The 27965-nt window shown below is 35.5% G+C and overlaps 7 protein-coding genes across 10 annotated transcripts; 4 read left to right on the forward strand and 3 right to left on the reverse strand.

Annotated features, from left to right (window-relative positions):
• On the forward strand, positions 1 to 1392 carry LOC111691894 (trypsin-7-like). The gene is made up of 2 exons (XM_023455378.1): positions 1 to 112; positions 425 to 1392. Exons 1-2 carry the CDS (start codon positions 64 to 66, stop codon positions 1144 to 1146), a joined length of 771 nt encoding a protein of 256 aa, XP_023311146.1. The 5' UTR covers positions 1 to 63; the 3' UTR covers positions 1147 to 1392.
• A 104-nt stretch (positions 1393 to 1496) lies between these two features.
• Positions 1497 to 3154, reverse strand: LOC108917857. Of its 2 annotated transcripts, XR_001964815.2 has the most exons (3): positions 3073 to 3154; positions 2604 to 2794; positions 1995 to 2138 (listed from the first exon to the last, which is right to left on the reverse strand). XR_001964815.2 is itself a non-coding variant. In XM_023455386.1 (2 exons), exons 1-2 carry the CDS (start codon positions 3123 to 3125, stop codon positions 1871 to 1873), a joined length of 321 nt encoding a protein of 106 aa, XP_023311154.1. In that variant the 5' UTR covers positions 3126 to 3148; the 3' UTR covers positions 1497 to 1870. The 2 variants fall into 2 exon arrangements, 1 of the variants encoding a protein (XP_023311154.1); XM_023455386.1 differs by lacking the exon at positions 2604 to 2794 and having other exon boundaries at positions 1497 to 2138; positions 3073 to 3148.
• On the forward strand, positions 3049 to 4458 carry LOC111691895 (trypsin-7-like). 2 transcript variants are annotated; one of them, XM_023455384.1, is made up of 3 exons: positions 3049 to 3160; positions 3275 to 3983; positions 4382 to 4458. In XM_023455384.1, the coding sequence occupies exons 1-2, from the start codon at positions 3112 to 3114 to the stop codon at positions 3967 to 3969; spliced, it is 744 nt and encodes a 247-aa protein (XP_023311152.1). In that variant the 5' UTR covers positions 3049 to 3111; the 3' UTR covers positions 3970 to 3983; positions 4382 to 4458. The 2 variants fall into 2 exon arrangements, with proteins under 2 accessions (XP_023311152.1, XP_023311149.1); XM_023455381.1 differs by lacking the exon at positions 4382 to 4458 and having other exon boundaries at positions 3275 to 4042.
• Positions 4459 to 7411: 2953 nt separating this feature from the next.
• Positions 7412 to 10017, reverse strand: LOC108917764 (trypsin-7-like). The gene is made up of 3 exons (XM_018724512.2): positions 9969 to 10017; positions 8099 to 8276; positions 7412 to 7960 (listed from the first exon to the last, which is right to left on the reverse strand). The coding sequence occupies exons 1-3, from the start codon at positions 10015 to 10017 to the stop codon at positions 7414 to 7416; spliced, it is 774 nt and encodes a 257-aa protein (XP_018580028.1). The 3' UTR covers positions 7412 to 7413.
• A 3055-nt stretch (positions 10018 to 13072) lies between these two features.
• On the reverse strand, positions 13073 to 18576 carry LOC108917876 (beta-1,4-glucuronyltransferase 1). 2 transcript variants are annotated; one of them, XM_018724667.2, is made up of 4 exons: positions 18328 to 18576; positions 13755 to 14677; positions 13496 to 13649; positions 13073 to 13435 (listed from the first exon to the last, which is right to left on the reverse strand). In XM_018724667.2, exons 1-4 carry the CDS (start codon positions 18334 to 18336, stop codon positions 13226 to 13228), a joined length of 1296 nt encoding a protein of 431 aa, XP_018580183.1. In that variant the 5' UTR covers positions 18337 to 18576; the 3' UTR covers positions 13073 to 13225. The 2 variants fall into 2 exon arrangements, with proteins under 2 accessions (XP_018580183.1, XP_018580182.1); XM_018724666.1 differs by lacking the exon at positions 18328 to 18576 and adding an exon at positions 17611 to 17800.
• Positions 18577 to 18982: 406 nt separating this feature from the next.
• LOC108917806 (brachyurin) lies at positions 18983 to 20435 on the forward strand. Its single transcript, XM_018724566.1, has 4 exons — positions 18983 to 19069; positions 19249 to 19475; positions 19536 to 19915; positions 20225 to 20435. The coding sequence occupies exons 1-4, from the start codon at positions 19010 to 19012 to the stop codon at positions 20398 to 20400; spliced, it is 843 nt and encodes a 280-aa protein (XP_018580082.1). The 5' UTR covers positions 18983 to 19009; the 3' UTR covers positions 20401 to 20435.
• A 269-nt stretch (positions 20436 to 20704) lies between these two features.
• Positions 20705 to 27405, forward strand: LOC108917765. Its single transcript, XM_018724513.1, has 8 exons — positions 20705 to 20789; positions 20874 to 21103; positions 21166 to 21545; positions 21601 to 21770; positions 25430 to 25525; positions 25943 to 26169; positions 26258 to 26640; positions 27193 to 27405. Exons 1-8 carry the CDS (start codon positions 20730 to 20732, stop codon positions 27360 to 27362), a joined length of 1716 nt encoding a protein of 571 aa, XP_018580029.1. The 5' UTR covers positions 20705 to 20729; the 3' UTR covers positions 27363 to 27405.
• Positions 27406 to 27965: the final 560 nt, after the last annotated feature.

The raw sequence follows: 27965 nt of genomic DNA on the forward strand, positions 1-27965 counted from the left end.
GTCAAAAGGGTATATAAATGTTACACCATTTTTTATACTGTTGAGTTTCAACACCTCGGCAACATGTTTAGGCTAATTTTGACGACTGCTGCGTTTGCGGGTCTAATTTGGGGTGAGTAACTGCTGTATATACTTGAATAACTGGATTACACTTACATCTACATTAATTATGTCTTTTAATGCATCTCTTATTTCCGTAATATCCTTTTGTTCTACATGTTTATTTATTTTTACATGTATTTTAAAACATTTTTTGGAAATTTTGAAATTTTTCTTACGCGTTTCTTTGACAGAGATCATGTTGCGCGCGCCATCAAAAATACTGCGGAATATAAAGGCCATAGTGATAAACATTGTGTTTTATCGTATTCCATGCACGCAGTTATGTCAATGTTCCTTAATTAATCCAACTTTTTCTTACTAGGTGCTCCCCAGCTCTCCCTGGAAGGCCTAGATATAGACGGAAGAATTGTCGGTGGTAACAACACCACCATCGAGACTCACCCATACATCGTCTCTGTCCAAGAATTAAACAATCACGTCTGCGGTGGTTCCATCATCGCCGCCAACTGGATCCTATCTGCAGCCCATTGCTTCACGGCGAACACCACGGCCTACTCTATCCGCGCGGGATCAACTTTCCGCAACACCGGAGGACAAGTGATTAACGTCAGCAGGATTATCATCCATCAAAGCCATAACAGAGCCACCCTTGATTACGACATCGCTCTTCTCCAACTTAACAGTTCCATCACCACTATCGCAGCCCGTGCAGTCTCTTTGGCGGCTCAAGGCGGCGCACCTCTAGCTGGAACCACGGCGACTGTCACGGGATGGGGAGCTCTTTCAGAGGACGGACCGCTCGCCAGCATCCTCCAAGTGATCAACGTTCCGATCATCAGCCAGGCTAATTGTCGTATAGCTTACGGACAGAACACCATAACCGACAGGATGTTCTGCGCGGGTGTTTTGGGTGTGGGAGGAAAAGACGCTTGTTTCAACGATGCTGGTGGACCTTTGATCGCCGGTGGGATGCTCACTGGTATCGTCTCGTGGGGTTATGGTTGCGCCCTTCCGAATTATCCTGGAGTGTATGCTAGCGTTCCCAATCTTAGGACTTGGATTAGAAATGTCACTGGCCTCTGAGTTGTTCACGTTTTCATCAAATATGTACAAAGAATCCGATAAATATTAAAATTTTAGAGGTTATGTCAATGGAAACAGTTGTAATTGAAGTACATATCATAGAACAGTGTTAAGATACGTAAGAGTTAGTTAAACATTGAAATAGTGGTTCATACTAGACACAACACACATGGTAATAGTGATTTTCACCAATAATTGTAAAATTCTTTGTCCAAGCTAAATATGAATACATGCAAATGGAGTTTGTTTAATGATTTTATTGTCAATAAGCCACTTTCATTGTCATTGTATTGCTCTCAGTAATCGGAAAATTCTTGTTTCTTTGTCTGTTCATTCAGTAATCACTTATATCCTCAATTAATCCCCAGATAATCAATTCAGCTTCTGTATTACTTATCTTTTAACTTCAAATACGCCGCCCTTTTGATCTTCAAATCCGTTCACGAAATTAATAAGGTTTTAATCACCTGTTAATAATATAAAATTAAAAATACTTTCAAGAATTATTTATTTTGATGGTTGATCTGTTATATCAAACTGCAATCTGCAAATATCTGTTTGCATTATTTTTAATGATTTTGATGACTTACCGATGCACCAAAAATATGTTTTTGTCTGATTTTAGCCGTAAATATGTTGATATGTTGATGATTAGATAACGTGAAAGACGATGACAAAATTCAAGACAAAACAGATGATATACTGGACTCAAACAAAACAGGTATTATAGGTGTACAGGGTGTTCTACAAACTCTATGACAAACCTTGACAGATAGTACTTTTGCTGAAATCGTCTCGATCTAACTGCATGCGGATTTTGTAACGCCCAGATATGTTCATTATGATTATTATTTATGCCGTCTCTAGTAAAACACGTTTCATCAGACCACACGATCAGCGAAATGAATCTATCATTTTGTACATGTTGTTCAAGTAGCCAGCGACGAAATTCTAATCGCTGAGGAGCATCTCCATCATCTAACGCTTGTACACTGTAAAAAAATTGATTTAAATGAAAGCAATAAAGGAGTAAATCCATTGAGTGAAATTATTGAGTGCATTTTCACTCAATATTGGGCATTTTGATCAATTTACTCATTTGTGATTATATTTAAACTAAAACTGAGTACTTTCACTCAAATGTAGGTACTCCCTAAATAAATTATTCACGTCAACTCGTATTTGGTGCAAATTTCGGTCTTAACTTACAACATATTCATCGTCATTGAACTGATGAGTTAGTTATTCGAACACCAATCACCAACGTGGCACAGAATCAACTTAAAATGAAATAATAAAAGTTAAATGAAATGATCAAAAGAAATTTTTGTGTCAGCCACTACCGTCAACTGTATCTACACAAAAACGTACGCTTTTGTTGATCTGCCTTTTGATGAACTAAAGGAAATGTAATTTCTTATTAATTTAAATTGTTTACAACATCAAATACTATTTACTTATTAAATAACGTGTATAGCTTTCCCTGGTATTTCTATTACGTTTGTTTTTCTTTATTCTGAAAGTTTTGTTAACTTCTAACCTGTCTTATATCCTGGAGAAAACTTGTGTAACTGCCCCAGTGAAGAGATATTGTTTCTAACTTGTTTAGATTTCTTAAAACTCTCGTCAAAAGACTGCTATAAATTCACTAAAAATCACGCATAAAAACGTCAAAACTGTGTATTTGAGTTGTATGAAACAGGAGATAAAAAAAAATGTATCTCAGTTTTCCTTGAACATGATTTTCAAGATCTTACTCCATGCTCTTTTGATAATTTCTGAAGACGTCTAAAGTGTCTAAAAATATGTGTTTAACTGATTCTAATTTAAAATTTAAGAACTAGATGAGATAGATAACAAGATTATGTCAATAATGGGCCGATAAAATCAACTTACGTTCTTGAAATTGCGTATATAAATGCTTACCATCCGCACGTCTTTGACAGTGTTGTACGTTCTGCCAATATGTTCAAATTCATCTTAGTGACTGTTTTTCTGACGACTTCGGTTTTGGGTGAGTACTTATTACTATTTTTAATATATTTAAAAAACATCTACGCCTTGTCATCAGTATCCACAATTTTTAAGTAAGCGGTATTCTTCAAGTGAGTAATATTTTCCCCAATAGGTGCCCCCCCGGCCGCTGTTAGAAATGACGAAGACTTAGATGGAAGGATCGTTGGTGGAACTGCGACCACCATCCAGGCCCACCCATACATCGTCTCCCTGCAAGCACCGAACCACATCTGCGGAGGTGCCATTCTTTCTTCGACCTGGATCCTTACCGCCGCCCATTGCCTTGGTAGGCCGGTTAACGTGTATTCCATCCGTGCTGGATCGACCGTTCGCAATTCCGGGGGACAGGTGATTGACGCCCGCAGGCTCATCATCCATGCAAGTTACAACTCTCGCACGATTGATTTCGACATCGCCCTTGTCCAACTCGCCAGCCCCATCACCATCGCCGTAGCACGTGCTATCACCATGGCAGCCCAAGGTGGCATCACCGGATGGGGAGCCCTCTCGGAAAACGGACCATCAGCAACTACCCTTCAGGTCGTCCAGGTCCCCATCATCAGCCAGGCCAATTGTCGGGCTGCTTATGGGCAGAGCGCCATAACCGACAGGATGTTCTGTGCTGGACTTTTGGGAGTCGGCGGGAGGGATGCTTGTCAAGGCGACTCTGGCGGCCCTCTGATTGCCAATGGAGTTCTTACTGGTATTGTGTCGTGGGGGGCCGGATGCGCACGTCCAAACAGCCCCGGGGTCTACGCCAGTGTTCCCAATCTGAGAGCTTGGATTAGGACCAACAGTGGTATATAAGATTCTGAAATCAAATATCTTTGTTGTTAAATAATATACGTGTATATATAAAATTGCAGGATCTTATAATTTCTCTTGTTTTTCTTATTACTAGATTTAGGTATGACCTTCCGTGCTGTCATTTTCTAAACAAACTCTTACAATAGTTGCAAAAATTACAGATATAAATGATAGGAATAGAGTAGACAGCGTATCCATTAAATTTTTTATGCCGTTTTATGGCATGGATTGCTACAATCAAGATTAGTGGTGTCCAACCGACTTGAAACTTTTTTAAGCGCATCGATATACGGAAAAATCCCGAAAAAAGTGTTCTTCATTTTTTAGTAAGCAAAAAGTCCATAACAGTCCAGGACATTAAGGAAAAAATTAGCGAATATACCAACAGTGGTATATAAAATTCTGAAAGCAAATATCTTTGTTGTTAAATAATATACGTGTATATATAAAATTGCAGGATCTTATAATTTCCCTTATTTTTCTTATTACTAGATTTAGGTATGACCTTCCGTGCTGTCATTTTCTAAGCAAACTCTTACAATAGTTGCAAAAATTACAGATATAAATGATAGGAATGGGATAACAACGTATCCATTAAATTTTTTGTGCCGTTTTATGGCATGGATTGCTACAATCAAGATTAGTGGTGTCCAACCGTCTTGAAACTTTTTTAAGCGCATCGATATACGGAAAAATCCCGAAAAAAGTGGACTTCATTTTTCAGCAAGGAAAGCGTCCATAACTGTCCAGGAAATGAAGGAAAAAATGAGCGAACATTTTACTTTCAGATTTTTTTAAAAGAAAGCGTAGGTTTTTAAGTCAAAATACACGAAACTACCATTAGATTTTCCAAGAATTTTCCGCAATTTTTTTTCTCTATTTCACTTTTATTAATTAAAAATGAACTATGTCCATTATTTGGCCCCAAAACATAAATTTTCACATAATCTGTAGTTTATTTAACAAAAATACTGGAAAACTATTCGGAAATTCGAAATTTTTCATGGGGTCAATTTTGTAAAAAATTTAATTTTGAACAACTTTTATCTGAAACTTTTTTTCGAAAAAATGCATCTTCGTTGAGATATTAGCAGTTTTTGGTAAAAAAAACACGAAAAATCATTTACAGCGTGATTTCACTTTAAATACAGAAACTGCAGGAATATATTAGTTGCCAGAAAATAAGTAGAGTTTGATCTATGAAGTTTTTTCCTAGAGGAGGTGGTATTCGAGATACAGGGTGTTCAAGATTTAAAAAAAATTAAAAATATTTTCGGTCAGATCTTCGTATTACGCAGAACGATTTGAATGAAATTTATTACAGCGTATTCACGTAAACAGACCTTTTATTGAATGCAATATTCACCTCGTGGCTTCAACCAGTGGCGTGCTACTGAAGGTGCCGCTCCGTTTTCCTAAGAAAAAATACGCCACTGGCAGTTATTTATAGAAATAATGTTTAATTCAGGTTACGTTAAATGAATGAATTCTTAGTATTTTTTAATAGTAGCAGCGGTTTAAGAGAAACAGCCAGTGGCGTATTTTTTTCTTAGGAAAATTGGGCGGTACCTCCAGTAGCACGCTACTGGTTAAAGCCAGGAGGTTAATATTACATTCAATAAAAGGTCTAATTAGGTGAATACGCTACAGTAAATTTAATTCAATTCCGTCAGCGCGTTATGAAAATATAGCAGAAAAAATATATATTTTTTTAAACTTTAACACCCTGTATCTCGAATACCGAGAACAACAGGAAAGAAGTTTATAGAGCAAACTTATTTTTTAATAATGAATCTAGAGTACTGCAGTTTCTGTATGTAAAGTGAAATCACCCTGTATATGATTTTTCACGTTTTTTGACCAAAAACTGCTATTATCTAAATGATGCAGATGCATATTTCGAAAAAAAGTTTCAAATAAAACTTGTTCAAAATTAAATTTTCTACAAAATTGCTCCTATGAAAAATTTCGATTGTTTTGTTAAACGAACGATTATGTGAAAATTTATGTTTTGAAGCCAAATAATGACCAAATCATTTTTAAATAACAAATGTGAATTAGAGGAAAGAAAATTGCGGAAAATTCTTGGAAAATCTATGGTGGTTGCGAGTTTTCCGACCTCAAAACCTGTGCTTTTCTATAAAAAAACTCACAGTAAAAAAGTTCGCTTATTCCGTCCTTTTATGTCTAACTTTCCTGGACTATACAACTTTTAAAGCAAAGTAGATTTTGTGTAATATATATATAAACATAATATCAGTTTATATAAAAATATGACTATGTTAATTTCTATGCTTAAATTTTCTGTATTCATAAAAGCAACAATCAATAAGTTTGTGGTTTATCGATAAGTGCAATTCTACACATATTTTTTTTTGTGTAACCTTAAACACTTCTTTCAGTAATTCTACACCCATATACCTTATTCCTGGGTCTACAGCTTTTGTGGAATATTAATATTATTTCATTTCCGAAACATGTTTTTAATTTTTGTAAACGTGAGAGAGATTAATATTTAATTTTACATGAAAATAAATGAATATGATTTTCAAGAACTGTTTTGATAAATTAGAAAATTATATGTCTAAAAATATACGATTCTTAATGAATACTTATACTTACTAGTATAAGTACTAGATGAGACAGTGTGATAACTTATGATCGTGCCAAAAATACCCTGATAAAATTAATCATTAATCGATGTTTTTCTGACGATTTCAGTTTGGGGTAAATTTTTAAGTTGTATATAGATATGAATAGGAATATGAACCCAAATAAATATTGGAATGTTTGAGATGAAACAATATTTATTTCAAAAGCACTCATAAATACTTCTATCTAATCTATCCACTTCTATCTTTTGCGTGGGTCTGCCTTAGACTTTGTACTATTGAAATGAATATATACATCAGTTAGAAATAAGCATAATTTTTTGCTGTTTCCACCTATTTTTTTTTTTGAGGTTAGAAAGTAATTCTAACATGACGGTGCTATTCTGATCTAAAATTCGTATTCAGTGGCTTGGAATATATGCGTAGAGGGACCTAGTATATCCAACATTTTGTGTATGTCTGCGACATTAGCAATGATTGATGCTTTATGGAGATAATATCACATTTACGTTTATGTTTTATTATCTAGAGACTATCTATTGTTTGTTTTTAATTGAAATTTATCTGCTGATGATATTTCATAAATATCAAGTGGAACGTTAATTTTTTTATCTCTACGTTTTCAAAACTCAATATTGCAATTAGCATCTGTCTCGCAATCCAAGATACCAAAGAGTCAGATTCGTGGAAAACCCCAAAAACTGTATATAATCAATTCTCGTATACATTGTTACAAAGATAATACTGTAGTGATATTTCTTTACTGGTTAGAAAAGTTTAATTCTTGATTTAGTGGGATAGGTAGGTCAAACATAGTATGTCATAATATTCATTATATTTTAGTCACATCAGTCACAAAATCTCTCAAAGCAGCCACATCAGTGTACACTCCAGGAATCTTGGGTACTGCGCATCCGTATCCCCAGGAAACAATACCCACAAGTTTCCCAGCCACCACGAAAGGACCACCCGAGTCCCCTTGACAGGAATCCTTCCCTCCTTCCTTATACCCAGCGCAGATCATCCGGTCTGTTAACAAATCTCCGTAAGCTTTGGCGCATTCTTCGTTGCTGACGATGGGGACCTTCACCACTTGAAGGTAAGTAGGGAGGAGGTGGAAGTCTTGGTCTAGCAGTCCCCAACCGGTCACTATTGCTTCAGAACCAGCGGGGTATTTGACGTTGGCGTCCACTAGTTGTATTGGCGACGCCGTTTTGGTGAATTGGATGTCTTCTTCCAGCTCCAAAACCGCTATGTCGAAGTCCATGTCGGAAAAGTCGAAGCCAGGGTGCTGATGAACGTGTTTGACTTTAATCAGTTGGCCGCCTGTTCCTAGCAGAGACGATCCGGCCCTAACGGTGAAGCGAGTGGCTGGGATTCTGCAAAAAATATAAAAATATGATTGGTTATTTCAATTTGCTTTTGACATAAATTCTTCTGGTGTTCCACAAGGCTCAAATTTTGAGCCAAGTCTGCGAGACGAACTCGAGTTTGTTTCTAAAGAAATGAATACTGACCCATCTGTGCAATGTGCGGCTGTTAGGGCCCATCTTCTGTCAATTATGGAAGCACCACAAGTGTGATCTCCCTCGTAAAGAAGTGAAAGTTGGTAGGGGTAGTTCTCTATGTTGGCGACATCACCTTCAACAATTCTTCCGTCTGGGCGGGGGCGTGGTTTTTTAGTAGGGGAAGCACCTGACACAAAACAAAGTTTACCAAAAAAATATCCGATATCCCATTTAAATGCTGAACTTGAAAAATGATAATTCTATGTCGAAATAAGTTTCAAGGTGTTGGACAGGAAATTTATTACTCGCAAGAAATGGAGTTCTGAAAACGTAGATGTGAAAAAAATTAATATCTTCATAAATATCCTTAATTTAAAAAAAAATCGCAAATTATACACTTTTAAGATTCACCCTGTATATTTAGGCGCATAGGAATTCCATCAACTTCGATCTTGATGAAGTTGTTAGCACTAGATTAAGATTAAAAGCAATATCAAGCTGTGGACTTTTCTGGTTGTTCAATAGGCCAGGAAAAAGAGCTGGGAAATGATAATTTCGCGACTTTTTGTTTCGGCAAGCTGAATTTATCACTATAGATGCTAAATATTATGTACAATAACATAGTAGTTTCCACAGTCATAAAAATGGGGGGGGGGAAGATTGTTTACAGGGTGGTTAATTGTATAATTTTTACGTAAATTCACGTTTTTCGCTTATAACTTTTTTCCGTTCATTTCCACGAGAAAACAGTGAACTACTTTTTTTTCGTCTTCAAAAGACCTACAAAACTAGCCCTCGAGCGTTAAAAAATATTGATTAGATCAAAAGTTATAAACAGAAGAAGTTTATTTATGACTTTTTAATTAAACATTTATAAACTGCGTTATTATTATCAGAACGTTTTGGCATCGCATCCTCTCATTCCTTATCACTGTCTAATAACTCACACGAAATCTGGAATCGGTAAGTTGAATAATTTACAAGTTATGGCCTTATAAACAAATTAACTAATTATTAGTCCGGACGATCCGTCATCTACCGTTGCGCAGAAAAATAATATTTTTATTTCCACATCATAAATATAAATTTTATGAATAGTTCTTTAAAATGAGTCCTCATTTATTGAAATCGATTAAGGCATTCAGAAGTTATGACAATTTAAAAATTTCAAGATGGCGTCTTTCAGACTGGCGTTGCTATGGCAATAACAAAAAAAATCAAACAAAACTTGCGAAGGGTTTAACACTATCTAAAAATTATATTTTCAACTTAGGTCATATAAGCGAAATTTCTTAAAAACGCCCCCTAGTGGTGAAGTTACAAATTTCGCCGTATTTGTTAATAGATTTTTTTACCCCATAATCGTAGCACGCCTAGTTTCCTATAAACAGCCGCTACGCGTTAATAGATCACTCTGTATACTACGAGAATAAAATCTTAACGAATAGATTATAAATTAGGTTCATCTTATTATTTTATTTTGTTCTCTGGGACTTATGTACCTAATTAATATTTGACATGAAGCTTTAGAAGTAAAATAATTTGATAAAATGACTTTAAATGACTTACCTGTCTTGCCATATTACACAAAATGAGAAAGAAAAAGTAAACCGACACAAGATCGTATATATTTGTTAATACTTAATTTACCTTCAGATGTTTAGGGACTGTCTTACGGTAAGTTTATCAAAAATAGTACGAGCCTACACCAAGCAAACGTAAATTTGACATACTTGTAACTAGTCGCGTGTAATTCGCTATGACAGGACAGGCAAGATTAGAACCGTTAACTAAATTACCAGGTGTTAGCAAATTGATTTGTCACCTTTAATTAAACATTTGTGCAAAAACAATAAGATCTGAGTGAAAATACCCTTACACAACGCAAGTGCAACGGCTGCTAAAATTACCACACCACTATTGAACATTTTATCATTTGAAAACAGATTGGTCCGCATGTTTTTATATTGATGAAACTGTGGTATCTTATGTAAATATTCTTTGTTTCCAATTGTTGCAACTATTACATTTTAATTATTGACTTTGTCTATCTAGGATAGCCACTTCAGAAGAAAACGTACTCTTTACCTATATCTTCGTTGCGAAACCTTTGAAATTAAAAATGTAATACCGGCTAATGCATTTCATTTGTCTCGCTTGTCGAGGCATTTGGAAATTCATGTACCAGGAAGTGTGTCAGTGTCAACAAAAAATTATGTCAGACTTTATGGTTAGAATAGCAATGTTTTTATTTTAAAAATCAGTTTGTTATTACAGAAACAACTAGATAACGGGTATTGTCGTCGTGGTGTGATGAAATCGCTGAAACCAACCGACATGAAGAGATAGGTATAGGGAACCGTTATACCATTCGAAAGAGAACAAAATTGTTCATCAGGTTGCGCAAAAATATCCATTTAAAAAAAATAAGTTAAGATGGTTTAAAGTTGACTAAATTCGGCATTAAATTTCTACCACCCTGTACGAAATTAAGTTATTTTGAAATTGCGGCAGGGAAGCTTAGAGTTTTAGTTATGTCCCCTATAAATTTTATCGCTCTAACTTTATTATTGTAAAATATACATCTTTTTAAATTAGGCAGTGCTTTTCTTGAAAAAAATTAAATATATCAAAAAACAGTTAACTTTAAGAATAGGAAACCTTTATGAAAGTTCATATAAAAATTGACGTATAATCCAAAACTGCAACAATATACAGGGTGTTCTATTTAAAATAACGAAGATGACGTCAAGGGCATGCCAGAGAACACCCAATTTTTCAAAATTAAATTAAAAGTAGTCTTTGAAATATGTCTAATGTCTTCAGATGTACCTTTCTTAATTGCCATTTTAAGAGGAACATATTGACGTACGAGAAATTTTGACGCACCTAAAGATACATTTAATCTAAATTAATCTCATCTTAAGCCCCCTTTAAGCCAAAAACAATAATATTAATACTAGTTGGAGCACTTTATTTTTTATCTTCGCATTCCAAATGACGAGCAGCCTTACAATAATGACTTGCGGATTATTTAAATAGACAAATTTATGCGAATTTGTGTTTTCTTTCATGTAAAAAGTCGTATTCCTACATATACGGTGAAAGAAGGGGAAAGTTGCTGATAATGCGTAGTTTTGGCGATGTTTTAGATCTCAGGGGCGGTTTTTTGGTGGCTACGCACCAATTTCCTTGGCAGAGTCGGCTTCTGGAGGTTCAAATACATGGGCCTTGGTCTCATCCTTGGAATATATCACTTTTTTCTGTCTCTACTTCCATTTATTTCAGTATCCCAATTCGTTAGTTTCTTTGTTTGCCTTAGTTGCTGTAATATTTTCAGGGACGTACCGCTGTCGCCTTCAGAAGACGTCATGACCTTGAAATCGATGAATATGGAATATCTTTGTCATAGATTTACCTTACAATCCTAATATTTAACAGGTGACGTCCACACAGGTAAAATAATAGACCAAATACAGGGCACAATGATAGAAAAAAGAAAAATCTGATAAGAATTAAATGAAAGCCAAGAAGAACGATTCAAGAAGGAATTCATCAGTAACTGCAATTACTGAAAGCTTTAAGCGTAGTTATAGTGAGCCAATTTTCCCAGTTTATATACCGTCTTTATTCAAACAGAAATTCACTAAATGTAAAGTTGTATCAGACTTTGCATCTTTTTCTGTGAAGGATGTTCAAGGAGAACCTTCTAAAAGCACAATTTCGTCAGTTTGTTAGATTTTAGAGTTGCTTATTGGCAACTAAAAAAAAATTAAGAGATGACGGAGCATTTGTTATGGCGGTTTCTATTTATGATGTTCAAATATATAGGGTGATATGATCAGACCACTTTTATGTGATATCACAATCTTTATACGTCTGTGAAAAGTTAACTTTGAATATAAATTTAATCTCGATCTTAACAAGTTAATCCTTAATACCAAGCTAAGATTCTGTTCGTTACTGAGATTGATTGATTGGTCACATATGCCAAGGTGACCTTGAATTTGTAATTTTTATTTTCTACTGCGTCTAAACGAAAGTTGCAAATAACTAATATACTTTTGATATTTTCGGTGTCACAATTTAAGTTTTAAAATCAATATTCGATCATGTGACTGTATTTTTCCATATTTGTTCGTACCGGTTCAATACCAGTTGCAAGCTCCTAAAGAATTGCACTTAAGTACCCACACTTGACCCAAGTGCATTACTAATGGTATCAGTTCATATTGTTAAAGACCGTTGACACTCCAATTTAAGACGCTTGCAGATGCTGATAGCTGATGTAGATTATTATAAAGATGACATTTTCACTGATTAAAGCCTATATTTATAGTCAGTTATCACTTACACGAGTGAAAAGATATCAAAATGAAATTATATTACGCACTAGAAGTGATGCAAGGTCTTTAAATATTTCTAGGTGTTCGTAAATCTAAAATTCAAACCACTGTAAAAGTATTATTTAGTCTCTTTGTGTTACAAATTATTTTGCTCAAAAAAAAATTGGAAAGTTTAATGAATTTTTAATGAAAATAGGAGTTATTTCTATTTTATCTGAGTTTTTTACTTATATCTTGGAACCTATGCATTTTCGAAGAATATTGAAGAGGAAAGAAATTGTAGAATTGAATTTTACACAATATACTGTAAGTTAAAAATGTTTAGATTTATTACCGATGTTGCAAAATAGCAATAATTGATGAAAAAAAGGCAAAATAATCAAGTTTTTTGGATAATTTTTTTAAAATATTTTAATTGCTCCGAGGGCATTCTAATTTTAGTAAAAATAATTTTGAAAATGTTCCGGATCTCGCCCACATCTAGGGATCTACACTTTTATTATGTGAGTTCTACTGAACGTAATCCAGCAAAAATTAGCTTGCCCCCCTCTTACATCCAAGAAGACGTTCCCAAATATCTCGGAGCACATGGTGACGAAGTTGGGAGACTCAAACGAGGAAGATTTTCAAGAAAGCAATAACTCAAAAGGATATAATTAGATAAATTACTTAATATTAAACAGTTGAAAACTAATTTCATCCTCCTCAGTAAGAACTTAAGCGCGGATCACAAAATAACAATCACACATTATTACAAAATAAGGATGTTGCCAATGTTCTGAAACTTGTGTCAGGTTTTCCGTGACGCCATCATGTTGAGGGGGTCCTTGTTGTATCTGGCGAAGATTTCCTTCTTGAATCCATCGAACTGTTTGCGGTTCAGGTTGTTCTGGTGTTCCCTCCATGGCGGTCGAGTCCGCTTTATCTGCAGGCCCCAGTGACAGGTGAAGATCGGGGACAGCACCAGGAACTCGTAGCCCGCTACGAACATCTCGTACACCTGCGGAAGAGAGCAGAAAATAAAGCCTTTCGGTTACGACGTGAAAACTGTTGATGTTACCTGACTATTCCTCGTATATCCATATCCGATGAACCTCTCGTCATGTGGCGGCACCGTGTCCGGAGTTATATAGAAGGGCTCGTAAAGAAATTCAAAATTTGTCACTGGATGACTGATGTGGATATCCGTCCCATCGTCAACGGTGTTCTGCCATCTAAAAAATAATCTCTTGACGGTTTTTTTGTATAAGTTTGCGGAACAAATTCATTACAAGTACGGAGAGTGTGTAGCTGAGAATGTGTGTAACAAAAAGTCTTACCTGGTGAAGTTTGTAGCATACTGGTTGTAAATGAAAACCTTGTGATGAAACGGTCTGGCTAGGCCCTTATTTGCTAATCGAATGAGTTCAGTCTTATTTGGAGGGAACAGTACCCTTTCGTCTAGTTCGTACGTGGGAACTACGTAGGCACACTGCCCCTTGCACTCGGGATTTCCCAAGAACACGTCCAGGCTCTCCGCCATGCCCCTGCTGGGAATGATATCGACGTCTGTTAGGAAAACGTACTTGGTCTGGCAGTTCTTCCTGGCCAAGTTCCTCAGGTGGTTCTGGGGATAGGGCAGCTTCGCCCTCCACTTGTTAGGGCCCTTGTTTAGGTCTTTGAGGAGGTACTGGATGACTCCCATGGGGTTGTCGCAATTCAACTCGTTCAACTTCTCGGTGTCTATCTCGTAGCTTCTCGGCGCTCTTTCCTTGGCCACAACCAGGTGAAAGGCTACCTTGTCTTTTATCCTCGTATCACATTTTCTTAAATACAGTATGTACAGCAGGACAGTGTTCAATTCCTCTTCGCTGGCGGCGAACGTCGCTAGGGAGATGGGACCATTCCAATGACTGGACACCTCTATCAGTGAAGAGATCTTCTCCAGCGAGCTCTGCGTGGCCAAACAAGTCTTGTAGAGATCGTTCAGGAGCACGTACTTCTCCCCCACGATGATGTTGTCGAAGAGCTTGTACTTGTGCTTTTCGTCCCACCTGCCGAGGCTTAGATCTAAGTTTAAAAAATATTTACCGGATTTCTCTTTGTCGATATCACATTTTTGGTAGATTATTCTTGGTTTCTGTACGGGGGCGTACTGTTTGGTGCAACTGGGAGCGTACATTAGCTTCACAGTCAGCATTATGTTGTACACCGTGAGGAAGACTAGAGCGGATATGCTTATATTCCATAAACGACATGTTCCCTGGAAAAAAAAGTAATTCTACAACAGATCTACAAGTGGATAGGGGGAATTCCATAAACGAAGACAATAATACAGAAAAAAAAATAATTTTTTGAAGGATATGGATTTTTTTTGTGCACGCTATACTGGGTGTTTCTAAAATAGGGTTCCAAACTTCTGCTGCGTTTATAACTCATTAAATTAAGTCAAAAAGTTCCTATTAACATGTGCCCTAAAACGCACCCTTAGGAAGTTATATGCCCTTAAAGGGCTCAAACTAACTGTTTTTTTTCTGTTATTGACAAAACGGTCGAAAATAAATAGAAAAAAATTTATGGATCTTACATAACTTTTTACGTTAAATAACATGGGCTACTCCGTTTTTCGACATGCAAATCATATGCGTCCCATTTAGGTTGGTGAAGGGGGTTTTCGGCCCGTAATTTTTTTTATTTAAATTCTTTTACAATTTTCTCTACAGATTTATAAAATCTTAACAATTTTACGTAAAAAATATTATCTTTGCCCAAATCGATATTTCCAATGGTTTTCGAGTAAATTGAGTTTGAAAATTCAGCAACATTATTTAAATAAATTGCAGTTATGAAGGATCGGATCATTTAATAAATAATTTAGGACATAAACTATAACTATTTAAATTTAGAGTTATGGCCCATTTACACGAGGTCAGTTGTGAAGGCATTCCATTAAGCCAATCCAATGACAAAGTTGAGGACAATCCAATAAAAATTCAATTGAAGTTTACACGTAGGCCAGTCCGTCATCCGCCAGGCTAGTATCTTTGTATAATCTATGTGGTCTAGTATATACGGTTGTGTAGAATGGATAGGCTAGGGCTAGGCTAGGCTTCGCTAGGAACGTAAGTTCTCACAAATGCCATTACACAAGCCAATCCACTTCTTAATGGTGGGGGAAGCTATTGGCTCCTAAAATTAGAAACCGTTCTAATTAGTGGAGTGGCTTGGGACAATGACTGGAGACATTCCATTTACAGGACTGTCTCATTTACACAATGCCAATGTTGGATTGGCTTAGTGGAATGTCTTCACAACTGGCCTTGTGTAAATGGGTCATTACACTTACTAATTAAAGAACTAATTACTACTGCAGACAATAGCTAAATGTGAAGTAGAAAATAATGGGATTAAAATTAGTAATAATAAGTTAAATTACAAGAACTGCTCGAAGTGACCACCTTGCATTTCGATACATAATCTAGCTCGACGCTTCAATTATTTGCGAACTCTTTGGAAAATTCTAGGTGTTTGCCTTATTTCCATGCACGTGGTTTCAATTTCCTCCCGTAGTTGCTGAATGGTCTCAATTAGAATTTTATAAACCTTTGCCTTAAGTTCCTCCACAAAAAATAGTCCAGGGGGTTAAGGTGCAAACCATAAAAGAATTAAGAAACCGCTTTGTCGCATCCTGTCAAACAAGTAGACACACAGCCGGAATATTTGAACGGGTTCTGCAATCAATGTATCGTAGGATAGATGCCTGTATTAGAGTTGAAGGTGCACATTTTCAACAACTGTTGTAACGCCTGTGTATGTAACGTATTTTTATATCATTGTTGTTTGTTAAATATTTTTTCTTATGTCTCTGTTAAAATTAATTATTTAAAAAAAACATTATTTAGTGAGTTATTGTTTTTCAGCTTGTTACATTGTTTTTCCTTCAAATGTATTGTTAAAGTTGATTAGTAAATAACTAAAACATTGAATTTCTATAAATGTTTTCTACTTCCGTATGTTCTAGAGTATTCCCAGAAAAATGTATTGGTTTTTGCTTATTTCACGTTCAAACATTCAATTTTGGCGTTTGACGAATAAGAACCAACATTCAACAAGCTATTACTCCGCTTGTATTGGGTCTACAGACACCATAAACACACCATTATTTTTGTTTTTTTTTATAAGCTACATTTTTTATAAGAATGATTTTTTTGATAAAATACTTACTTTTTGAGTTATTCGCGAAAAACCGTCTGAAAGTGTTTTTTTTTTTGGTTAAAAAATTTACCCTTTCACTCGCGAATAAGTCGAAAAGTATTGACTTTCAGAAAAAACTTTATAGACCAAAAGTTGCTTAGAATTAGTCATTATATCCATTCCCGGTGTTATTTTCAATGAAACATTTTTCACTCCCGAGAAGGCATCCACCATGTATTATAAATAATGCATTGTTTTATTTCTCAACACCTTGAAAAAATTAATTGAATGATGAATCAATTTAACATACTCTGTCTATAAGTCCCTAATGCAAAACAAGTTTGTAAAAACTGTAAATTTTAGTGCTTCGCTGCATTTTTTGTAATGTAATTGTTTTGTTTATTATTTATAACTATGTAAATGTAATTCTATTGTTCATATTTCACCCATAATCAATAAATATTGCGATGAGAGTACAATATGGTAGATACTCCTGTCTTATCACCTCAAATATGACAACAAAAACAACTGATAATAATTGATAAACAGCTTATCGTATATATTAATATTAGTATCAAAAACTCTACAGGTAAAGGCAAATTAAGATACCTTTCAATTCAAAAACGATAATAGTTACCGTTATCTGCTTATTATCCTATTCTCTAATGCCTTTGCATCATTTTTATTCAAGATCCTGTATATCCTGACTCTTCCTATAATAAATTTTAAGTTATTGACCACTTTCCTACATCTAACTCTACGACAAGTCGGCTTCAGATGATGCAGTCACTTGCCAAATATTTGTCGACAAATGCCGCATCGTGTGGATGCTGCATATCGATACAATCGAAAGAATATTCTCCCGTAACAAATATTCACCGAATATTTGAGAAGAAATTTGTCAAATGTTCACATTTCACGTATGTACATCTGGTGCACGATACAACTTACATTTTATTATGTCAATTCTAATCAAGTCATAATAATAAATTATAAACTTACATTGAACATTTTAGTTTTATGGTAATTTTCTTTGTATTTGTCTGGATCCTGAGATAATAGGTACCACTAAATTTTTTACATAGAAAATAACAAAATATCACTTATTATCTATCGTATTTCACCAATAACTAAAATCCACTATATGCGACAATATGGATTTCATAATATGATACATAATAAAAATTCCGCCGATTTTTTTAGCGCTGATAATACAACCAGATTAAATGACTAATATGATATGATAACATATTTCCTACCTAGGATCTGCAGTGTTCATACGTATTTTATTGTGGTTATCATAAAATAATTAGAACAAATATGTATAATAAAGCAATACGAGGTCAATATAAAATGATAAATCATGAGGTTATCACAAGGAATATTTGTGTTTTATTTTACAGCAAAATATTGGAAGATCCCATTCCCATATATACAGGGCACAAGAATTTTAACTAGGAAAAATAACACATAAAACAAGTATTTTATGTTGTTATTTTTATAATTTACTATAGATATAGTTCACATTAGTTATTATTAAAATGTACTCTTTCCAAAACTTACATTTAACGTTACAAAATGCTTAAAACAAGTATTGTAAATTACTAAATAGACATCACTGGTAAAGTAAACTACCCTTTACAAAAGAATGTGTTCATATTTCTAAATAGAAGCAAGTGTGTGCTATTTTATATTAACCATAAACGATATAGATCTCACCTGAATCATTGGTTCAGTTTAATCTTAAATTGGTATCAAATATATCCTTTGTTTACATTTTTTTATACAAAATAACGTCACATTTTTTTAGACATTCGCCCTTGGTAAGCACTGTTTATTTTTTAAACCTACTTAGGGCAATGGATTCAACTCATACAAAACAAACACATACACACAAACTAAAAGAATCACATTTAGTAGGCCAAACTAAAAATATTACACGAGCAGATGGATCAACGCGAATTGTAATCCGCTCGATTCACGCTTGCGTTAGTGGAGTATCGATTTTCACGAAATCCCAAAGGTGACTGTGGAACATAGGAAAATCTGACGACATGAAAGGGACGAATTTGAAATTTAATAAGTAGGCAGTGTGATAGTTTATACGAAAGTATTTTTGATAGACACAAATTAATTTTGCAGCCAGAATATTTCCGAATTTCATTATAACTCATAAGATTAAAATTGCATTAAAAATTTGATAAATTTGCTTTGTCAATGAATTGAATTATGAACTTCTTTGATAACAATTTTATCAACTGAATCTTGACAAATTAATCCTACACTATAATAGTTATTGTTATGTCCAAGATACTGCAATAAAAAAATGTCATTGGAATGTTTCTATAGGCATATAAAAAGAATTTTTGGCACAAATAAGTCATTAGTTCAAGGCAAAACTATGAAGCTCTGCGTCTATTTTCTAGCCATCTTGAGCTCCTCCCTCGCTCTGCCTTCGCCAGTAAGTAGATTTCTTTATTACCTTTACATCAAAACTGAAAAAAAATTGTATTTCTCGAATAGGCACTACAATCTCCTTTTAAGTTTAATGACATAGTTCTCTTTTTCAAGTATTTCGCGCTTTGAAAGTAAATAAAACAAGGAGTATAAAGTAATAATCAAAAGACTTGATTGTTGCAGGTGCAAGAGTTGGCCTGGGAGGACATCAAGGGGGAGAACGTTTACATCGAACCCATCAGCAACTACACAGTAGATGCATCTGTCGGAGGGAGAGTTATTGGAGGGATGACTGTCACCCCCAACTCTGTACCGTACCAAGTAGCCATTTACATCAACGGTCGCAGTTTCTGTGGTGGTTCCTTGATCTCCCGCAACTTCGTCCTCACCGCTGCTCACTGTACCGTCAGGTAAACCATAAACATTTCCAAATTTCCAGAATCCTTTATTCATGCACGTGAATATTCCAGCGCTTCCTTCGTCGAGCTCATCTTCGGCGCTCACAACGTCCAAGCGGCAGAATCCACTCAGGTGAGGGTAACAAGCATGAACATCATCAACCATGGCCAATATAATCCATCTACTCTGCTCAACGACGTAGCGTTGGTCAGGATTCCAAGCGCCATCTCCCTCAACGCCAATATTCAGATTGTCGCCCTCGCTCCTGCAACAGCAGGAACTTACGCGGGATCTGTCGCTCGCTTGACTGGCTGGGGAAGGATTTCCGACGCCATCGACGTAATTTCACCCACCCTTGGAGGAGTCAACCTTAACATCATCACCAATTCTGTATGCGCCAGTAGTTTCGGGAATATTATTCAATCATCGACTATCTGCACCTCTGGAGCCGGTAAGTGGTATTAGATACAGGATGCCTTATTATCAACGGGGCACAGCTCTATGGGAAACTCCTTATGCCAAAATTCTAGACGGTTTCTCATCTCGATTGAAATTTTCCCGTGTTTTGTATTAGCCATATGAATCCTGGTAAGATTAACTCGTCTCATCACGAAGATGAGGACACCATTTGACTTAATCCAAATTCACATCGTGACTTTAATATCAGTACTTCAGCTATGTTGCATGTCATATTGCTAATTACAAAATAATTTGAAAATCGGAACTTATGCAGCGTAGAAAAAAATTTATTTCTTTGCAGGTATCGTTGGCGCATGTAACGGCGATTCAGGTGGTCCTTTGACAGTCAACGGCATCCAAGTTGGTGTAACTTCCTTCGTCGCCTACAGAGGATGTGAGTTAGGTCTTCCAAGTGGTTTTGCAAGGGTCAGCGCATTCAGGAGCTGGATTGCTGCAAACTCTGATGTATCTTTGTAAAAACTTTAAAGGAAATAAAAGAATAGTAAAATGTCTTATTATCTCAACAGATAATCACTACTAGTATGTAGGAATATATTAAATACTGTTGGCACATAATAAATCAATACTTGAGAAGCTTCATAAGTATGGTCAAAAAAGTATTATAAACTTTGTCGATAATGGATCAAGATATGACTTGGTCCTATCAATCGAATCTTGACGAATTAATCTTCCAGTCAAAGTGTATATTATATATCTTAGATACAACGATAAGAATTTGTTCCAGTAGCTATATATATATGGCTAGAACTTTTACCACGAACGAGTAGTTGTTTCAAGGCAAAACCATGAAGCTCTGCATCTGCATTCTAGCTGTCTTGGGGTATTCCCTGGCTCTACCTTCGCCTGTAAGTAGATTTCTTTAATATGTTCCTCGAAACAACATAAGAATTTACTCTTGAGGTACTCTAACGCAAAAATAATTGTTGCAGCTGCAAGAATCTCTGGCCTGGGAGGAAATCAAGGGGGAGAACGTTTACATCGAACCCATCAGCAACTACACTGTCGATGCACCCGTTGGAGGAAGGGTTATTGGAGGCGCCGTTGTTAGCCCCAACTCTGTACCGTACCAAGTGGCCCTCTTCATCAACGGCCGCAGTTTCTGTGGTGGTTCCTTGATCTCCCGCAACTTCGTCCTCACCGCTGCCCACTGTACCATCAGGTAAACCATAACCATTTCCAAAACGTACACAAATCCTTTATTCATGCATTCGAATATTCCAGCGCTTCCTTCGTTGATCTCGTCTTTGGCGCGCACAACATCCAGACCACAGAGACCACTCAGGTGAGAGTTACAAGCACGTACATCACCAACCACGGTCAATACAATCCATCCGGTCTTCGCAACGACGTGGCTTTGGTCAGGATTCCAAATGCCATCAGTCTCAACAACAATATCCGGATTGTTACCCTCGCTTCTGCCTCGGCAGGAACCTACGCGGGATCTACCGCTCTCTTGACCGGCTGGGGAAGGATTTCCGATTCTGCCGCAGGAATCACGAACCTGCTTCGAGGAGTCAGCGTCACCGTAATCACCAATGCCGTATGCGCTAACACTTACGGCAGTACTATTCAAGCAACGAATATATGCACCTCGGGAGCCGGTAAGTTTGTTATTTCTGGGAAAGATTAAACACAAATAAAAACTGAAATTTACAGGTGTTGTGGGAGGATGCAATGGCGATTCGGGTGGTCCATTGACAGTTGGTAATGTCCAAGTCGGCGTGGCTTCTTTCGTTTCCGCTAGAGGATGCCAGTCTGGTCTCCCAACTGGTTATGCTAGAGTTAGTGCCTTCAGGACTTGGATTGCCCAAAATTCTGATGTGTCAGTCTAACAAATGTAAATAAATAATAAAATGTACAAGCATACATTAATGTTTCTTTCAATCTTGCTCATAGAATGTATAAAATACATAAATGAAGAACTTTGTAAAGAATCTGGTCTTAGAATATTACTGGAAACAAATAATTAGCAAATGATCAAGCTCCTGTTGGATATGGGGAAAAATAATAATGGTATTGAAATAGTTTTCATTTATTTTAAATGACAATTCTTAAAAAATGAAACAGAATATCATTCACTTCAACTTTTTGTTGTCTTGTTAAAATATATTATTATTAATGACGATTCACTTTACCACAATTTTTCTTTATTTAAAATTTGTATCAAATCAAAGGAGACGGGGAATTTATACAATTTGGTGGTAATGAAATACTAAGAAATTATATTTTTTCTTATGAACTATCGAATTCAATGGTCCATCTTCCAATATCTTCATATGTAACAGATGTATTATAATCTACTCTAGAAAAATGTAAACCATCTTTTCAGGGAAATATATACATATATTTTTTTAATTAACAAAAAAGTTTTAACAATTTCAGAAAGCGAACGTGAATTTTTATATTTGTTGTAAAACAAAATTTCAAAAGCAACTTTTCATTATTTTAAATAATCCATCGAATGGCACAGAAAAAATTGTTTTAGTGTTAAATCATAAAAATTAACGATTAAAAAACTGAAATTGTTATAACCTATTATTAAAAATTAAAAAATATGTATTTCTCTGAAAATAAAATTTAAACTTTTTAGAGCAGATTGAAAAAAAATATATAAAATTGATTCATTTTTCTTTGATGAGATTTCTTAAATTTCTGACATCATCCCTTAATTTCTAGTCTCCCTAACTCTGTTAATTTTAATAGTACAAGAAAAAGCCAATAGACCATTGTTATTTAGAATTTTATGCTCTACAACTTTTATTAGAAACTTTTTCTTCTAGCTCTTACCCCTTTTGAGTTATCTTGAAAAGCCCCTTTATTTTACCTTTTTCACCCCAGGCCCCTGCCTGCCTGCCTGGTTGAAATAAAAATACTGTCACTTATTGTCATTATATACCTCTAACTAACTTATATGAAAAATTCAGGTAAGTTGACCAAAATTGCGATTTAAAGGCTCATTTAATTAATAATAATAATAATAATAATAATAATAATAATAATAATAATAATAATAATAATAATATCTCTACTCCTCATTCTAACTACGAGAATTAGCCCAGAAGTCGGAGACTTGTGCGGGAGAGGAGGCGGCATATTATTATTAAGCAGGCCGCATTTGCGCCCAGGAACGGCTTATGTTGGTAGGCCCTAGCCACCATTCAGTGCAGGAATGAGGGAAACCTGGAAAACCTCATTAATTAGGGGGGCGGTCAAATGCCAACCGGTGTCAATCTCTCACATTGACCCAAGCCAACATTCTTCCACCCTACCATACCTGCACAGAGGGTGCCAATCCTCCGTACAAGCATAGCTAATCTACGGTCTACCGGCCGCGGGATTCGAAACCCGGGCAGATCGACACATCAATTTAAGTACTGACGCCTTAAACCGTGCGGCTATCGACCGACTGGACTAATAACCAGGTTTGATTAATTATTTATTAAATATATAAGGTAAAAATTTTAACAAAATTATTATCTAATAAAGTATATATTATATGTTTCAGCAATAATTTTTGGAAAATTATTACATTAATAAATTGACGTTTGTTATGCTGCAAACAAAGAATATTTTAGGTTATGATTTTGAATTCCTTATTATGAAATTTTTACGTATTTTTCCTGCATAATAAATGCACTCTCACTAGAATTTTACTTTTATACGAAATAAACTTTACAATTACTCTTTCATTAAAATTTCTCATACCATTGATTTTTCAAGCAATAATTGATGAAAAGAAGGCAAAAATGCTCGGAAGACATTCTAATTTTCGTAAAAAAATTTTTATAGTATAATAAAACAACACACCCAATTTCATTAAAATCGGTGGGATAGTTTTCGCAAAAAATTTATTTGAAAAATATTAAAAAAATGTTTTCGAATTTTCAAGACGTTAACAAATAAAGTATCTAGATACTTGAAAATTTTTTCACATAGAAAAGACCGCCCAGCCTTTCAAATGGTATTTAAAAAATTGAAATCGGTTGATTAGGACGACCACAGTAAATTTTTAAAGTAAACACTCTTTTTTTTTATCTTTAAACAATTAAATTACATTTATCAATTTACAATTTAGTTTTTTTCAAAAATTATAATTTTAAAGTAGGTATTCGGAAAGAAGCTTCTTTAAAAAAAAAGTTAAATTCCGTTTATTGGTTCTCGAGATATAAGCGGTCAAAGTTTATTTACAGTTAATTTATAAACAATTTAGCAATAATCTTTGATCCAGTGGCTTCTTCTGAGTTCTAAGCTGGAAAAAATTTTCATATCCATAAGTTATCGGCAACATAGTTAAATCAGCGGAAAAGCTGTCGCTCGCATGCTCGAAAAGTGACTCAAAAATCCTTTTTTTTTTAATCCGATGAACTCGCGAGCCAAGGAATTCGAATATCGTAATGCCAACTGTCTAATTTGCACGTATTTTGTTATAAACAAAGTTTATTATTTATGCATTAAATATGCTGTATGTTTTACCCTACGCTATTGCATTTTTTCAATGAAAAAATTTGTTTACGTATATATTTCAACACCACACTCTGAATATGAATGTATTTATTTATTGTTATTACAATTATTTAAATAATTTTTGTTTGTCCAAAAAAACTTTACTATTTTGCCTTTTTTCGTCAATTATTGCTATTTTGCAACATCCGTAACAAATTTAAACAATTTCAACTTGCAGTGTATTGTGCAAAATTCAATACTAAAACTTTTTTTCCTTTTCAATATTGTTCCAAAATGCATAGGTTCCAAGATATAAGTAAAAATACTAAAATAGGTATTTTTTTAATTTATGCAATTTTGAAAATGTTCCGTACTTCGCCCAGATCTATAAATTTAAACAATCTGGTAAGAAAAGTATACGTGATCTGTAGAAATTCAAAACAATGATAAAAACGTGTGTAACATTGCTCTTCACATCGCTTAAGCACTGGATTAGTTAATAATAAACGTTGTCTTACTTTTCAATCTATATTAATCCAACGATAATCGCGGATTTTTTCGTTGAAACAAACATCCTTCTCAATTTAGATTACCTTGAAGTACACTAAAGATGTCACAGACATAAAGAATTAAGGATATTCGAACTAGGTTCACACAATGTTTCTAGAAGAATTTTGGCGTTTTGAAAGAAACACCCTTGTCTTCCTCAAAAAGTAGGTTTAAGAGGTCAAGAGGTTTTGTGGAAATATGTTTATAAAATAAATAAACCTTGTGTAAAAAAAAACAGCCTTGCTTCTTTTCGATAACCACACATCGAGATACGTACGACAGGATGTTGATATGTCCAAAGAAATGGGTTGGTTTAATAAATAATACCTACAATAAGATTATTTTAAGTACCGAAAGGTCTCCTTCGTCATCATAGATTAATATCAGTCAAATCTTGACAAATTAATCTGCAAGTCCCTCAAAAATGACTTCAATACGTCTACGGCATTGTGATAATAATTTAGTGAAACGTATATATAGGCAAGACCCTTGATGCAGATGTGTCTTATTTTTTTTTCAAAGTAACGCCATGAAAGTTACGTTGTGCCTGGTCGCCATTTTTGGCTGCTCCCTAGCTCTACCGTCGCCGGTAAGTATATTCCTTTATTATCTCAAAAAATTGAAAACTGAAATTAAAGTCGTTCACAGTAATGGCTTGATATGTTTGTTATTTTCAGTTGTTAAATACTTAGAATTTTAAATATACCGCCTTTTATGTCTGACTGCCGCTGGCTACAGACCTGACATTACTTGAGTGAATTGCTCCTTTTGTATTTATTTTTTAATTTTGAATGAAGTAAATTAAAACCACTTGTATTAGAACCGTAACTTCATTCTCTGGTGGCAAAATATGTGACCATTCGAGTGTTTAAAATATAGCAAAAATAGAATCTCAAAATGTTGGATACAGTTCAGCAGAATTAGGCATAGCTTAAATAACTTTCAACAGCAAAGCCAACTTTTCATTGTTCACGATCGTGTCAGTAAGCCAACTTGATCCTTCTAGTACCAAGAACCCCTGGAATGGGAGGACATCAAGGGGGAGAACGTTTACATCGAACCCATCAGCAACTACACTGACGCACCCATTGGAGGGAGGATTATTGGAGGCAGCGTGGTCACCCCCAATTCTGTGCCGTTCCAAGTGGCCATCTTCATCAACGGTCGCAGTTTCTGCGGTGGTTCCTTGATCTCTCGCAACTTCGTCCTTACTGCCGCTCATTGCACTATCAGGTAAATCCAAAATAACTACAAAAGATTTACGCGTTCCACAATATTTGCTGTTCGTTTTGAACTACCGTGCAATTTTTTTGATTCGTAGCGCTTCCTTCGTGGAACTGATCTTCGGAGCTCACAATGTCCAAGTCAGAGAAAACACTCAAGTGAGGGTCACGAGTACAAACATCATCAACCACCCTCAATACACAGCTTCCAACCTGCGCAACGACGTGTCTTTGGTCAGGATTCCAAGCCCCATCACCCTCAACAACAACATTCGAACCATCGCTCTCGCCCCCGCGTCGGCGGGAACCTACGCAGGATCTACAGGTCGTTTGACCGGCTGGGGAAGGATTTCCGATTCTTCCTCAGGAATCACGAACCTGCTTCGAGGAGTTAATGCCCAAATCATCACCAACGCTGTATGTGCGAGCACCTATGGAACCAACGTTATTGTTGCTTCTACCATTTGCACGTCTGGGGCCAGTGAGTATCTTTTAGTACAGAGAAAAAATCTTACTTGATGTAGAAATTCTGTAGCCAGAATACTAGTAAACCTCCAAGTATATTTTGATCAATAACGAGCTTTAGAGAAGTAACTGGAAAGGTAGGCAAGTCCGCTGTACCGACTTGACCTTTCTCTCGGGCCTTCGGTCCTCTCGGCGCGATTCGAGCATCGCTCCGCGGTGTGTTCTTTGTGGGTTGGTAAATAATATATAACATTTTCCAAAAAAAAAAAGAGAAAAAATTCGACCCGCCAGCGATTCGAACCTCGGACCTTCGGCTTCGCAGTCGTGAGTTTACAAGTGGATAATATTGGTTGCATCATTTATGAGTATAGGGAGTAGAAGAGGGTCCAAATCTGATCCTTGGGGTATACCGAAATGCTATTCTTCATATTAAATAAGTTACTTAAATAGGATTTAAGAAGATATTCTTTCAGCAGATTTAATTTTCTGTAAATTATAAAGCAAAACAAAATAGTCATTTTATTAAAAGCTTGGTAAAAGGAATGTATATATATTTTTTAACCCTTAGATACCGTTGGAGCTTGCCAAGGTGACTCTGGTGGCCCATTGGTAGTCAGCGGGGTTCTAGTAGGTGTCACTTCCTTCGTCTCTGCTAGAGGATGTCAGTCGGGTCTTCCAAGTGGTTTCGCAAGAGTGAGCTCTTTCAGGTCATGGATCTCCCAGAATTCTGATGCGTAAATTGACGATTGAAATTTCAAATAAAGTATAATTCACAAAGTAATATTCTTTTTCATTCGTTACTGCGACGTCTATGGGATATATACAGAGTGTTTTTGAATGGAGTAGCATAAATGATACCAGTGAATCTACATTTCAAAAGAACACGATCTGCAAAAAATCGCCTTAGTAAAATGTTCACCCCTGAAGAGATATGGGCCATCAAAGTTTCCAAAAAAATTATGAAAATTGGCTGTAATTTGAAAACCGAACGAGGTACAAATAACAAATTTTTACAGGTTGTTTACTAATACAGATGCGAGTTTTCAACTATTTTTCGAAAATTTTAACCCCTCGAAAGGGGTTGAAATAACCACCCCTCAAGCCATTTTTTGCCATAACTTTTATATTTCGTAAAAACTCGATATCCAAAAATACGCATTAGATAAACTGGTTCTTTTAGAAACTTTTACCTCTCTAGCAATTTTCCTTTAAAACTTTTCGTTTATTAATAAAAAAATAAAATGTATTACCATTCACCTCACACCGTATATGATTGCAATCAATCAAAGAAAAACTAAGTGTGCTGCTGTCATGCCAGTTGTCACAATTAACTCTTCTGTA

This window comes from Anoplophora glabripennis, unplaced genomic scaffold (genome assembly GCF_000390285.2).
Source record: "Anoplophora glabripennis isolate ALB-LARVAE unplaced genomic scaffold, Agla_2.0 scaffold17, whole genome shotgun sequence".
Lineage (NCBI taxonomy): Eukaryota > Metazoa > Arthropoda > Insecta > Coleoptera > Cerambycidae > Anoplophora > Anoplophora glabripennis.

Coding starts and splice junctions, on each gene's coding strand:
- LOC111691894 (XM_023455378.1), top strand. CDS start 64: ATGTTTAGGCTAATTTTGACGACTGCTGCGTTTGCGGGTCTAATTTGG. Junction 113..424: donor GTTTGCGGGTCTAATTTGGG/GTGAGTAACTGC, acceptor TTTTCTTACTAG/GTGCTCCCCAGCTCTCCCTG.
- LOC111691895 (XM_023455384.1), top strand. CDS start 3,112: ATGTTCAAATTCATCTTAGTGACTGTTTTTCTGACGACTTCGGTTTTG. Junction 3,161..3,274: donor TCTGACGACTTCGGTTTTGG/GTGAGTACTTAT, acceptor TTTCCCCAATAG/GTGCCCCCCCGGCCGCTGTT.
- LOC108917857 (XM_023455386.1), bottom strand. CDS start 3,125: ATGAATTTGAACATATTGGCAGAACGTACAACACTGTCAAAGACGTGC. Junction 2,139..3,072: donor CTGTCAAAGACGTGCGGATG/GTAAGCATTTAT, acceptor ATTTTTTTACAG/TGTACAAGCGTTAGATGATG.
- LOC108917764 (XM_018724512.2), bottom strand. CDS start 10,017: ATGTTCAATAGTGGTGTGGTAATTTTAGCAGCCGTTGCACTTGCGTTG. Junction 8,277..9,968: donor AGCCGTTGCACTTGCGTTGT/GTAAGGGTATTT, acceptor GTTTTGTGTCAG/GTGCTTCCCCTACTAAAAAA. Junction 7,961..8,098: donor GCCGCACATTGCACAGATGG/GTCAGTATTCAT, acceptor TATTTTTTGCAG/AATCCCAGCCACTCGCTTCA.
- LOC108917876 (XM_018724667.2), bottom strand. Junction 13,650..13,754: donor TATGCTACAAACTTCACCAG/GTAAGACTTTTT, acceptor ATTATTTTTTAG/ATGGCAGAACACCGTTGACG. Junction 13,436..13,495: donor GATATACGAGGAATAGTCAG/GTAACATCAACA, acceptor TCTCTTCCGCAG/GTGTACGAGATGTTCGTAGC.
- LOC108917806 (XM_018724566.1), top strand. CDS start 19,010: ATGAAGCTCTGCGTCTATTTTCTAGCCATCTTGAGCTCCTCCCTCGCT. Junction 19,476..19,535: donor GCTGCTCACTGTACCGTCAG/GTAAACCATAAA, acceptor TGAATATTCCAG/CGCTTCCTTCGTCGAGCTCA. Junction 19,916..20,224: donor TATCTGCACCTCTGGAGCCG/GTAAGTGGTATT, acceptor ATTTCTTTGCAG/GTATCGTTGGCGCATGTAAC.
- LOC108917765 (XM_018724513.1), top strand. CDS start 20,730: ATGAAGCTCTGCATCTGCATTCTAGCTGTCTTGGGGTATTCCCTGGCT. Junction 21,104..21,165: donor GCTGCCCACTGTACCATCAG/GTAAACCATAAC, acceptor CGAATATTCCAG/CGCTTCCTTCGTTGATCTCG. Junction 25,526..25,942: donor CCCTAGCTCTACCGTCGCCG/GTAAGTATATTC, acceptor TGATCCTTCTAG/TACCAAGAACCCCTGGAATG.